General features: G+C 46.1%; 1 protein-coding gene across 1 annotated transcript; it reads right to left on the bottom strand.

The window, feature by feature from the left end:
- Positions 345–12,676, bottom strand: ADIPOQ (adiponectin, C1Q and collagen domain containing; the record flags this gene model as incomplete). Its single annotated transcript, NM_214370.1, is given in 4 exon segments — positions 345–387; positions 1,735–2,417; positions 3,532–3,750; positions 12,637–12,676. Coding segments are annotated over 2 exon segments (732 nt in total).

Raw genomic sequence — 14,173 nt, 5'->3', positions numbered from 1 at the left:
TTTAAAAGACAAAGCGTTATATGTAGAAATAATAACCACCTAATGAATAGATACATATGTAAAAGGAAATCATTCAGGATTTCAAACTATAAGCAAAATCTAGGTTTTCCATTTCTATATTTATACAGAATCCCATTAACTCTGCTTTTTCTAAAACTTTTGAAGAGTATCACTCAAGCTGTTGTCTCCTGAGAAGATATTTACCACCATCATCCATGTGTACTTCTTAATTTAAGGTATATAATTTGATGATTTGATATACATATACATCATGAAATAATCACCACAATCAAGCTAATTAACATATCCATCATCTCAAACAGTTATCATTTTCTTTTCTCTTCTTTTTTTGTAATTCTTAAAGATCAAGAGTAGATTCAAGAGGCCAAGTCTCCCCGGACCTTGTTGGTACTCAAAGAAAGAAGGGTTTCCAAATTGCTTCATGGGTTTTGCATTGCAGGCTCAAGCTTGACAGAAAATGCCATAAGTATTCTGGAAAGCGTAGTCACCCCTAACCTCAGTGGAAAAGATTCAAGCTGTCAAGAGGAACAAAGATGGGGTGTTTAAATCCAGTTCCTAAAATGAAGATGTTTTCATAGGTCAGGGATGGTTATATGGAGAGATTAAAATGGAGTTACTTCTCGGTCATCACAAGGTTCAAGAGTTTAATCTTCGTGAAGCATTTATCAAGGACCCGCAAGGAGACTCAGGGTGAAGGAAGCACAGTCCTTTCCGGGCAGTTGTCCCTGGCCTGTGGGAGGACATCTCACAGACTCAGGAAGTCTCATCCAGGGTGGCACGTGGAGGGGCCCAAGGGCACAGTGTGTGAGGAAAGCTTGCAGGAAAGAAGTATCCACCAGAGAAGCTTCCTGACCAGGTGGCCTTGAGGAAAGGGGAGATTTCAGCATGTGGAGATGGAGCTGACTTTCTGGGCTGAAGAGAAGAGCATGAGGAAAGACACAGAGAAGAGGAAGTACAGAGTAATGTGGGGACCACTGAGTGGTGGATGGGACCTAGGCAGAGAACCACCTTCTCTGAGGGAGCACTGCTGAGGAAAGACTCGAGGCATGGTGATGTCCAGTTCAAAAGCCCTCAGGTGAGCTGGGTGGGAGACCCCTCCCTACAGCCTGCAAAAAACCATATACTTCCTTAAAAAGGCGTAGTATGCTGAAAAAAGTCCACAGCCCTGTGTTTGACTTCTAACTCTGCCATTGAGTGTCTGTGTAACCTTGGGCGTTCACTTAAGTCTCTCATCCCCAAGAGAAGATCTTTCCTATGTACTTCATAGAATTGGTATGAACCTGAGGAAACACAGTGGGCCCAGAAATTCACTGTTAGATATTTTCTTATAGTCAGTTATTTGTCATGTATGCAAAACTCCCCAGTAAATGCGATTATCCTTTTGTCACCACTATATAATAGGTCCTTGAGGCCAGGGGATGTGCCTTCTTCAGGACTGCCCTGGGAACACAGTATATGATTTAAAAAAGGGGCGGGGTGTACTGGGTGTTCCCATTGTGGCGCAGAGGAAACAAATCAGACTAGTATCCATGAGGATGTGGGTTTGATCCCTGGCCTTGCTCAGTGAGTTAAGGATCTCGCATTGCCGAGAGCTGTGGTGCAGGTCGCAGACGCAGTTCAGATACTGTATTACTGTGGCTGTGGTGTAAGCCAGCAGCTGCAGCTCTGATTTAACCCCTAGGCTGGGAACTTCCATATGCTGTGAGTGAGGCCCTAAAAAAAAAACCAAAGCAAAAAAAAAAAAAAAAAGATATTTGGGAATGAATGAGTCAATCAATGAATAATGTTCAGAGCCCTCCAATTAGATAATCCAATCAGTCTCCTAATGACACTGAAGACCTCAGCCTGGTGGAGGCTCTGAGTTGGCAGTGCTCATCATTCAATGTTGTGGTAGAGAAGGAAGCCTGTGAAGATGGAGTCATTGACATTGTCAGCATAGACCCCATTATTCTCTTCATCCCCGTATGCCTGGAGCCAGACTTGGTCCCCCTTCTCCAGATAGAGGAGCACAGAGCCAGAGGCCTGGTCCACATTCTTGTCCTGGTACTGGTCGTAGGTGAAGAGTACAGCCTTGTCCTTCTTGTAGAGGCTGACCTTCACATCCTTCAAGTAGACCGTGATGTGGAAGGAGAAGTAGTACAGCCCAGGAATGTTGCAGTGGAATTTGCCAGTGGTGACATCATAGTGGTTTTGCTGATTGTAGAAGATCTTGGTAAAGCGAATGGGCATGTTAGGGACAGTGACCCGAGTCTCCAGGCCCACACTGAATGCTGAACGGTAGACATAGGCGCTTTCTCCAGGTTCTCCTTTTCTGCCCGGGATTCCTGGGAAACCTCGGGGACCTTCAACCCCAGTCACTCCAGATTCCCCAGTGTCACCCTTAGGACCAGTAAGACCTAGAGAACAAGACCTCAGTGACCACAAGGAACAGAACTGTCCAGGTGGGTTCCAGCCTAAAACAGTGTCTCTGGGGCCCCAACCTACAGCCTCCTTGACTTACAGAACCAGGAGCCAATGAGAGCTCCCAAAGGGGACAGCGGTCACCTCCCTCTCCATATCACTTCCAGCAGGCTCCCTTAAATTCATCTCCAACCTTACCTCCTACCCTCCACCCTGTCAATGCTTGATGTGCTGGCTCAACCAACCATACTCCTGCCTTTCTGCCCTTTTGTCTAAAATGTCCTCCCTCCTTTATTCTGTCCATCCATCCTTCAAGGCCTCGCTCAAGCCTGCCTCCTCCTGAAAGCCTTCATTGTTAGGCCTAGTGTGCATTGAGGACATTTCCTCTCTGTTCCATTCTTTGGGCTTTTGTCCACACTCCCTTTGGCATGTTGGAAGTGGACTCTCCCCTAGTCACTTCTAACAGTCCTGTGCACTAGACTTATCTTCTTAGCTAGAGCAAGAGTTTTCCAAGAGAAGGACTGTGATCTGCAGGAGGCACCACTGGATGGAATGGGAATTAAGGGAAAAGGGTGGATTGGGAATAGGGATGGGTGAGGTGGGAAAGGTGGGGTGGGATAAGAGGTATGGGCAGAGCAGAGTGAGGGCACTTGGTTTTAAAGGCACCATGTATGTTTATCCCTGGAAGTCCAATCTAAACTCCACCTCAGATTGCATATAAAAAAAGCTTTGTTTCAGGAGTTCCCGCTGTGGCTCAGTATCCATGAGGATGTGGGTTCAATCCCTGGCCCTGCTCAGTGTGTTAGGGATCCAGCATTGCTGTGAGTTGTGGTGTAGGTCACAGACATGGCTCAGATCTGGCATTGCTGTGGTTGTGGTGTAGGCTGGCAGCTGCAGCTCCAATTAGACCCCTAGCCTGGGAACCTCCATATGCCATGAGTGCAGCCCTTAAAAAAAAAAAAAAAAAAAAAAAAAAAAAAAAAAAAAAGCTTTGTTTCTTCCCTGTGAATAGGCCTTTGGCAATAATTATTGCCCTTGCATAGCTCCAAAATCTCTCCTCTACCCAGAAAAAAAGTCTGTGATGGACAAAACCAAAGACCTTATTCTTACCTGTATCTCCTTTCTCACCCTTCTCGCCAGGGACGCCATCTCTGCCATCACGGCCTGGGGTACCGTTGTGGCCAGGATGCCCTGGGATACCCGCCATCCAGCCTGCGCAGGCCCCCTTGGGCATGGGCAGTAGTGCTCCAGGCTTCTCGGTGGTTTCCTGGCCGAGACTGGGCAGGGCTAGTAGCAGTAGAACAGCTCCCAACAACAGCATCCTGAGCCCTGGAATCCAGATCTGCACTGTCAGCGTGAAAGAGCAGACCCCACATGGCTCACCCAGGACCCAAGTAGGACCCCTGCCAGCTCTGCAGATTCCAGAGCTGAGATCTGCTCTCCCCAAACTCACCTCTTCCAGGAAGACTTTTCTGTCCACAGTGATCTTTCTGCCCTGAAATTTGCAGTACTTAGAATTATTTTTTGTGTGTAATCTCCTTTCCTGCACCATAGGTGATGGAGAGAAATGCTCCTCCAGTTTCCTCATATCTGAGCACAGTCTGAGGCACAGGGAAAGCTCCAGGAGTCAATGTATCCAAAATCTGTCCCTTGCATTTTCCAAGAATGATGATTCAAATCATCCCATTCAACACTAACCAACTTCCCTCTCCAGCTCCTTCCCTTTTCCTCTATACTTCCCTTTCCCTCATTTTCTCAGTTTCTCCTCCTTTCTCTCCCTTTCTCTTTCATCCTCTCCTCACCTCCTGGGTCACATGTCAGACCATTTTGTATATTACATGTGTGCATGCACACATGCTCACACACAAGTATATATATACACACACACAAACACACGATGCACACACATGCACGTACACACACACATAGTCTAAGTCAGACCACCAGAGATATGCCATCCCATGAGAATATCCACTCACCTCTGTCTGGGCCATCTTTAGCTGCATCTCCTCACCTGCCTGCTCCCTAAGCAGGCTTCAGGGCACAGTGGGCTGTCATCTCTTTTAGAAAGTATCCCCCACCCAGTCCTCCTCCCCACATCTGGGTTGCTGTTCCTCCTCTGGGCTCCCTGGCACCCTGGCTTCTCTCTAACATTGCTCTTCTTGCTCTGTACTGTAGTTCCTATTGCTCACCCATTTCCCCCATTAAACTACAAACACCCAAGGGCAAAGCCTAGCCCACCACCAGCACAGAGTAGGGACTAAACAAATATTTTAATTTATTTATTTAATTTCCATTTTTGGCTGCCCCATGGCATATGGAAATTCCCAGGCCAGGGATCTGATCTGAGCTGCAGTTTTGACCCATGCCACAGCTGTAGCAGTGCCAGATCCTTCACCCACCGTGCCTGGCTGGGGATCGAACCTACATCCCAGCGTTCCAGAGATGCCAACCATCCCATTGCACCACAGCAGGAACAGCCTAAATGAATATTTTTAAGGGGGGGAAGAGCAAGAGAGCCAGAGATAGGAGGAAAGGAGGAAGGGAAGGAGAAAGGAAGAGGGAAAGAGAGAGGGAGGTAGGATGGAGTACTTTAGAATGTGTATTCCAGGAGCCCTAGCCAAAAGCTCAGGGGCGCAGGTGGCCCAGGGACTCCCTGACTCCCTGTCTCAGAACAAGCCCTCCATACCCCCTCCAGGGAGACAGCCCTCCACATGCATCTGGACTCGGTCCCCACCCATCTCTGCTCCATTATTATCTAGTCCTGGCACACACACACACCGACATCAAATTGCCAGAATCTTAGTCTCACCATCACTCAGCGAGTGGAGAGAAAACACCTCAGAACATCCTAAGTGCCAGGATCCTGGATCTCACACATCACTAAGACCCTCTGTGGAGTGTGAAATGTAGCTGATCCCAAGAATCTGACTCTAAACAAAACACATCCATGTGGGAGAGGTTTCCATCGTGGCTCAGCAGAAATGAATCCAACTAGTAATCATGAGGCTGAGAGTTCGATCCCTGGCCTTTCTCAGTGGGTTAAGGATCCAGTGTTGTCATGAGCTGTGGTGTAGGTTACTGAGGCAACTCGGATCTGGCATTGCTGTGGCTGTGGTATAGGCCAGCGGCTACAGCTCTGATTCAACCCCTAGCCTGGGAATGTCCATATGCCATGAGAGTGACCCTTAAAAAAAAAAAAAAAAAAAAAAAGAGAGAGAAGAAAAAAATTATATCCATGCGTGTTTTTTTTTAACCCTGAAGACTCATTATTTTTTGTCAGCTTGCTTATAGATTTCACAAAGCCTGTAGAGTTGAGTTTGGCTTCAGGGGATGGTTCCTCTGTGGGGATGCAAAAAGGGCCCAGATTGGCAATCTTACCCCCCAAGATATGTCTGGTGTCTGTAATCCTACCCCTATGGCCCATTACCTGGGGCTGTCTAAGGCCTTCTCCATGTGACAAAACCAGCTTATCTGGTTTGTGTGATACATCAGGTATATATGATAAGTTTATATATGTTTATTTATATATACATAAATGTCATATATATGTTTATACATACATGTTATATATAAACATATATGTTTATTTATATGTATGCTCATCTTTCACACACACATACACACGTGTGTTCATTAAAAATAGTAAGATAAATACTTTGGAAACTATAAAAAATAAAACAATCCCCATTTCCCAAGAATCTTTCTATTTATTTTGGTTTTTTTAGGGCCACGCCCACGGCATATGGAGGTTCCCAGGCTAGGTGTTGAATCAGAGGTGTAGCCCCCGGCCATAGCAACACCAGATCCAAGCCACGTCTGCCACTTACACCACAGCTCACAGCAACGCCAGATCCTTAACCCACTGAGCAAGGCCAGGGATTGAACCTGCGCCCTCATGAATACCAGTCAGATTTGTTTCCACTGAGCCACGATGGGAACTCCTTTCTGTTTATTTTTATCTATTTTTTCCATTTTTAGGGCTGTACCTGTGGCATATGAAAGTTCCTGCCCTAGGAGAATCGGAGTTGCAGCTGAGGCTTACACCGGAGTAACATCAACACCAGATCCAAGCCATATCTGCGACTTACACTGCAATTTGCAGCAACACAGGATCCTTAACCCACTGAGCAAGGCCAGGAATAAAAGCCACATCCTCACCAAGACTACACTGGGTTCTTAACCCACCAAGCCACAACGTGAACTCCCATCTGTTTATTTTTTATTTTTATTTTTTTATTTTTGTCTTTAGGGCAGCACCTGCAGCATATGGAAATTCCCAGGCTAGGGGTCGAATCAGAGCTGTAGCCGCTGGCCTACACCAGAGCCACAGCAATGTGGGGTCCGAGGCGTGTCTGCAAACTACACCACAGCTCAGGGCAATGCCGGATGCTTAACCCACTGAGCGAGGCCAGGGATCGAACATGCGTCCTCATAGACACTGGTCAGATTCGTTTCCACTGAGCCACGACAGAAACTCCCCCATCTGTTTATTTTTAAACATAGTGAAAATAATACTTTACATAGGAATTTTGTTCTCCTACTTCTGCCTTGCAAATTTCTAGTTTTTATAATCATCATTTTAAATGTGTGTGTGTGCTAGTCCTTCAAGTGGATATAGCCTAAATAAACTTCAACATTTGCATTTTGTTGAACTTTTAACATATTTCCATTTTAAAAACTATTTTTAAATGTGTGGCAAACATCCCTAGGCATGGGTTTTCCCCAAATTATTATTCTGCTAGGACACATTCCCAGAAGTAAAATTTCTGAGCCAAAAGATGTGAACATTTTCAAGGCTCTTGGTGCATATTCCCAAATTGCAGTTTGTCATGCTGTTACCCGGTAGTACGTTAGTGTGTGTGTAAAGAATATGTGTTAACTATTCTCACCAGCTTTGGACATAATCATTTCAAACATTTTTGTTGTTCTTAATTTAGTGAGCAAAAGAAATGTGCCTCACTGCTTTAATCATTAGTGAGTTGTACATTTTACTAAAGGCCTATTTCCTAATTCAATGTCCTCATTTATGATATCTCTGATAGTGCTCTTCATCACTTAATTTACTAGGGACACATTGTCCTTTTTTAAGTAATTTGTGTGAGCTCTTTATACCAGCACTTAGTTATATATGCTATGACTGTTATCTGTAATGTAAAGGTTATTCTTTTGCTTTGTTTATGGTGATTTTTAGGTGACAGAAGTTTTAGTTTTTATATGGTCAACTCTGTTGATTTCTTTTTTGCTTCTAAGTGTTAAACAGTCCTGATCCATACTAGGGTTTGGTAGCTATTTTATTTTCTTCTATTGTTTTATTTTCTTCTATTTTGAATTTCCCTCTTTAATCCATCTCTAATATTTTGTTTTGGGTAAGCTGTGATCTAACATACTCAAATGATTTCTTCCTATTTGAAGACAGTCTGTTTAAAAGATACTTTTAATTAAATTAATCTTTTTCCTCTCTGTTAGACCAGCAAACAGGAGAGACAGGCAACTCAGCAAGGGAGACAGGTGCCAAGAGAGACAGATGCGCCCCCTGGTGGTCATGGGTCTCTAATCGAGGCACTCTCCTACCGTCTGCGTGTACCTCGGTCCCCCTCTACTGGATTTGGAGGATTCGAGGGGTGTTCTCAATAGCTGCTGGATATAAAGTGAGAGATAGTTAAGGCTCGGTTTATTCCAAGATAAGAAGAAAGACGGGGGTGGGGGGTTAGCCAGGAAGCCAAAGAGATGAGATTGCCAAGCCTCTTTCGTATATAGGGAGAATACTTGTTCTCAGATTTTCAAGACTTCAGGTACCATCCAACCTTCCCACAATTTGTCACCTACATCCTTTCCCCTTATGGTGTTAACAATAAAACTCCTAAGAAGATCACCAGGAGCCTCTGTGCTGGTTCTCTCCAGAAATGAGAACTGGTGGAGTTCTCTTCCACAGGCAAACAGGAGAATAGAGAGCACAGGCTCTATAACCTCAGTGCCTGGGTGAAAATAATTTGTTCTTACTTGTGACATGTTTCGGTCATATGCTTGTTGGAGGATTGAAAGGCCAAATCTGTGTAAAGTACTTAGAATAGTGCCTGGCAAGTGTCAGTACTCAATAAACATTATCTATGACTATACCTACTCCAAAGATGAGAAAAGCGGGTTTCAGGGAGATTAAGTGACTCATCCAAGATCCCACAGCAAAACGTAGAGGACCTGGAACTCAAACTCTGGGCTTCCAAAGTCCAGCAATAGACCCTTAGGCATAGCCCAAAGGAGGAGAACAGCATCAAAGTCACGTATCTGCCTTTTAATGTTCTATTCCATAGGATGGGAGATAGAAGAGAAAATAGTTTGAAGAACTAACCAGATTATGATGCAGTCTCCTGGCTTTTGGTCTGGGCAACCTCATTAACTGACTGGGTGACTTACTATTCCCACCCCACCTCCCACATTTCATGCTCTTTGCAGAAAAATTACTATTAATGGGTGAATCCTGACCTAGCCTATTTCACAATATTGTTTTGAGAATCAGTTCACTAAAAGTATACAGAAGTATTTTGCAAACTTATAAAGTGTTCCCCACACAAAGAGAAGCAAGCAAATATTTAGGGACTACTTGCTGTGACCTATACCCCTTTAACCTTATTTCATCCCCATAACTCCAGGGGGTTAGGTCTCAATTCCCACAAGAGAAATTTGAGGACTAGAGAGATTTAGTAACTTCTGCCGGAGGATAACAAGTAAAAAAAAGAGTGCAAAGGTGCGATTTGAAATCCAAAGCCTGGAGTTCCCGTCATGGCGCAGTGGTTAACGAATCCGACTAGGAACCATGAGGTTGCCGGTTCGGTCCCTGCCCTTGCTCAGTAGGTTAACGATCCGGCGTTGCCATGAGCTGTGGTGTAGGTTGCAGACGCGGCTCGGATCCTGCGTTGCTGTGGTTCTGGCGTAGGCCAGCGGCTACAGCTCCGATTCGACCCCTAGCCTGGGAACCTCCATATGCCGCGGGAGCGGCCCAAGAAATGGCAAAAAGACAAAAAAAAAAAAAAGAAAGAAATCCAAAGCCTGAGTTCTTCCTACTGCACCGGTGTTTGTAGTATACCAGCATGGGCATGGATCTGCCTGCTTTCAGAATTGTACACAGCATGATGTTCCCGGGATCCTCAAGAGCCATTTTATGATCTTTCATTTTCTTATGTTAAGTATATGAGAAATTCCACTTTGACCTGCTGTAATTTCAGTAACAACAGCAGGATCTTGTGAAATGCAAGGATAGGGTCTCTTTGGGATTGGCAGAAGAGAGGGTGAGATGGGGGAAAGAGGTCACCAAACCTGATGCCAACTCCTCCAGCAGGAAAGGGCAGTAAAGCACAGATTGCAGAGGCTCCCGGGAGCTGAAAGGGACCCAGAAATCATCTCACCCCTGCCCTGCTCTTAGAAATAGGAGGCTAAGGGGGAGGACAGGGATGAATTTATTAGATCCTCAAAGCAACCAGCTCCCACACTAGGAGCTTTTATGCATTGCTTATGCTATTTGCTATTTATTTTAATTTTTAGAACTCCAGGAAGCAAGGAAAATAACCCAACTTTAGAGATGGGGAAACTGAGAGGTTAAGGAGATGATCCCTGATTGTTTCCCATCACATTACACTGCCTCTAAAAAGGCTTCTCAGACTCGGCTTCTCAGACTCATCTTCTCAGTCTGCTAAATGCGTGCGTGTAAGATGAAGAACATGAGAAAACTTTGAAATTGGTGAGGGTACTTTTTTTTTTTTTTTTTGCTTTTTAGGGCCCCACCTGCGGCATATGGAAGTTCCCAGGCTAGGGGCGAATTGGAGCTACAGCTGGCAACCTACACCACAGTCACAGCAACACAGGATCAGAGATGCGTCTGTGAACTACACCACAGTTCACGGCAATGCTGGATCCTTAACCAAACTGAGTGAGATCAGGGATTGAACCCGAAACCTCATTGTACCTAGTCAGATTCATTTCTGCTGCACCATGATGGGAACTCCGGTGAGGGTACTTTGGAGTACAAACTGCATAAGGCAGTTTCAAACCATATTTTATTTAATTCTCCTCATAGCCCTGCTTTTTTTTTTTTTTTCTTTCTTTCTTTCTAGGGCCACACTTGCTGCATATGGAAGTTCCCAAGCTAGGGGTTGAATCAGAGCGGCAGCTGCCATCCTTTCAATAGCCACAGCAATGCCAGATCTGAGCCACATCCATTACCTATACCACAGCTCATGAAATTGTGGGATCCTTAACCCACTGAGCAAGGCCAGGGATCAAACCCCAAACCTCACAGAGACAACATCGGGTCCTTAACCCACTGAGCCACAATGGGAAATCCTCATAGCCTTGCTTTTGACTCCACTAAATAGAAGAATCTGAGATTTCAAGAGACCAAGATGCCGGCTTAAGGTCATGAGACTCTTGGGTTGAATGAAATGACATGGCTGGTTTTTAAGGTCAAAAATGATAAAATATGGGCAATTTCACACGGTGCAATCTAATGATAAATGACAGAACCAGGAATCAACTAGGCTCTTCCCAAATCCTAGGAGCATTACCTGAACGCTTTCACTTGGCAGCCCCGCACCCAACACTCTCTCTCCACACACACACACACCTGTTCTCAAGGAACTGGTTAAGCAGAGCATCCCCCCACCACATTTTGGGTATCAGTGTCTCTCCTGATTGACAGCTTCTACCTCCTGACCTCAGCCAAGTGTCTGGGGCCACTGGTCTTCCAACTTGACAAGGAGTAGGGGAGCAGCCTGATCTCAGAGCCACCTTAGAAATGACAAGAAGCAAGTCTTGTGTCTCTTTACAACTCCTCAAGAATTAAGGGAGGGAGGCAGCAAGAACAGCCAGTTAAGCTGCATGGCTCCCTTTCCACTGCTCAGCTTCCAGAACAAAGCTGACACCCTCATGTTTCTTTGTGCATATTCTGCCAGTATCAAGGCCCCCCTATTCCCCAACCTTGTCAGGATGAGCCAACCTTACCCCAAATGGATGGAGTTACCAGGAGCGAGGTGGCTGCACCGCTTGCAACGCTTGATCTGAAAATCCAAAACCTCTCCAGGAGTTCCCATCATGGCTCAGTGGTTAACGAATCCAACTGGGAACCATGAGGTTGCAGGTTCGATCCCTGGCCTCGCTCAGCGGGTTAAGGATCCATCGTGGCTGTGAGCTGTGGTGTAGGTCACAGACGCGGCTCAGATCTGGTGGTGTTGTGTTGCAGGCCAGCAGCTACAGCTCTGATTAGACCCCTAGCCTGGTAACCTCCGTATGCCACCGGTGCGGCCCTAGAAAAGAAAAAAAAAAAAAAACGAAAAAGAAAAAAATTCTCCAGAGCAGGGACCCACATCTCCTGACACCCAAGGGCTGGCCTGATCTCTAAAATCCCTCCCACTCAGTCTCTGCATCTATGGCTGCAAACAACCAGGAGGCCACAAGTGCAATGCTCCCTGGGACAAGCAGGATTGGGCTTGGGAAAGGCGGGGCAGATCCAGTTGTTCTGTCAGAGGATGTCTGCTACAAAGAAAATGTTGCATGAGCTCCCTGTACATGGCAGGCCCTGTGCTCACTCTACTTCATTTGAACATCTCAGTCACCTTGTGTGGTACCTCCACATGGGTGCAGACATGCCCATGTTTACAGATACCCCCAAAGCTACAGATAATGACTGGGCCCCACCCATCTTTGTTTCTCACGAACCCTACCCAGAGTCTGGTCCGTTGAATCTGCTCAATAAACACTGCTGACTAGAATCCAGTGGTAGAGTTGAATTCCAAACTCAGTCTCCCCAGGCTGCATCTTCATGTGCTCCTTTCTCTGCCCTACCTGGTCAAGTGGAGAAGCAATTCATCCCCTGCTCCTCTTATCTAAATGGACTTTATCGCTGGACCATGCTTCCTGCTTCACTGACCCCAACATTTTCTTTAGTTAGCCATCTCACCACAGAGTGAATTGGGCAAAATTCAGGATGGTTCCAGGCATCCTGATCACAATGAACAATTCCCTTTTCTCTAGGAGCCGTGGGGAAATTAAGGAAGAAACCCAAGGCCAGTCTGCCTCCACCAGGGCTGCCCTGGCCAGGGTTTTGCCTATATCACCTCCCCACCCTGCCACGATGGGGAAAGCATGAGCACGCCCCAACCCCAGGTTCCCTTTCGGGACAGCCACCTTTACCTACAGCCTGGAATTCCAATCACTTGTCCTTACCCTCAGGTGTGGAATCAGAGCCACAGACTGCAGTCAGGATGGAAATGAGGAGAAGGTGGCCCAGCCTCTGCAGCCTGGTACTCATGGGGAAGGCAGTCCCCACCTCGAAATTGTTGCTTCCCATTGGCCAGCGTGCTGAGGCCCAGAGACCAGTGGGTGGGCTCACACCCCTGGCGGCTGCTTCAGGTCTCCACCCTGGGGAACCTGGTGCAACCCAGCTCCAGCTTGGGAAGCCAAGTGGGGCTTCAGTCACCACACTCACGTTTCCAGGCCTCGGCCCTTAGACTTGCCTCCTATAACAGGGACAGAAAATGGGGCCAAGGGTCAATACTAGAGGCAGGAAAACAATATATTTCCTTATGTAAAATTAATGGCCTGGTGGTCCAGGAGACCTCCCTCTCCCCAGAGATTTGCTCTAATAAGTCCAGGGAACCAATTACACCATCACACTCATTGTGCACGACAGGGAAAAGGAAATGAAATATAGCAAGAAATACAATGCATCCTTCACTTTCTGGCCTGAACTCCAGACTGGGGGAAGACTTTGCATGTTAATTTGGAGAACTGATGTGAGGAGATGTTTCTGAGGCAGTATAAGGCAGGGCCAGATTAAAACCATTGAAAGGCCCTGAATTCCAAAAGATGTTGGAGCCCTCCTTGTGTGGGATTCAAATTAAATATATCGGAAAAACATTTATTAAATAGAATATTAGAATATCGTCTTTCACTGTTTTTTGTTGCCAAAACTCTGGAGATGTTTTTGAAAACCAACTTTTTTTTTTTTTTTTTTTTTTTTTTGCCATTTCTTGGGCCGCTCCCGCGGCATATGGAGGTTCCCAGGCTAGGGGTCGAATCGGAGCTGTAGCTGCCGGTCTACACCAGAGCCATAGCAATGCTGGATCCGAGCTGCGTCTGCAACCTATACCACAGCTCATGGCAACGCCGGATCTGAAAACCAACTTTTTATATATGTGTGTGAAGTGCTCCTTTTTCCAATGTCTGATGCCTGGGCCTGATCCACCTACTGGTGAACGCTGCTCTGGGCTGGAAGTGGCCTGGAGGCCCGGCGGCTCTAACCCACATCATTGTCTCTAGAAGGCTTAGGCTTAAAGTGGCAACGTTCATCACCTTGGACTCTTTTTGACAACTCCACATTCCATTTTTGAACGGCAGCATCAGAGCCAGTTCCTGCAAGCCACAGATTCTGATGCATTAAATCATGACGCCAGCAAAGGCTCAGGACCCCAGCAACAACTTCTGCAAGGCATTCAGAAACAGAATTTCTCAGGCAGAGTCTGGACGAGCCTGCCCCTAAATACCACCTCTGCTGGCCACACAGAGCCTAAAAGTCTACCAGCAAAGTCAAGTCCAATCTAAAGCTTCGTCTCCTGCTAATATGCAAGTATGTCCAGAAAAGCCCAGTAGGACTTTGAGATTGGAGTCACGAGTCTCTTCTCAAGAGCCCACTGGCTCAGTGAAGCGACTTACGAAAATTAGGTTCTAGTTTATTAGATATGTTGCACTCAGGAGAAAACAG

This window comes from Sus scrofa, chromosome 13 (genome assembly GCF_000003025.6).
Source record: "Sus scrofa isolate TJ Tabasco breed Duroc chromosome 13, Sscrofa11.1, whole genome shotgun sequence".
Lineage (NCBI taxonomy): Eukaryota > Metazoa > Chordata > Mammalia > Artiodactyla > Suidae > Sus > Sus scrofa.
This window is presented reverse-complemented; position numbering and strand designations above follow the sequence as displayed.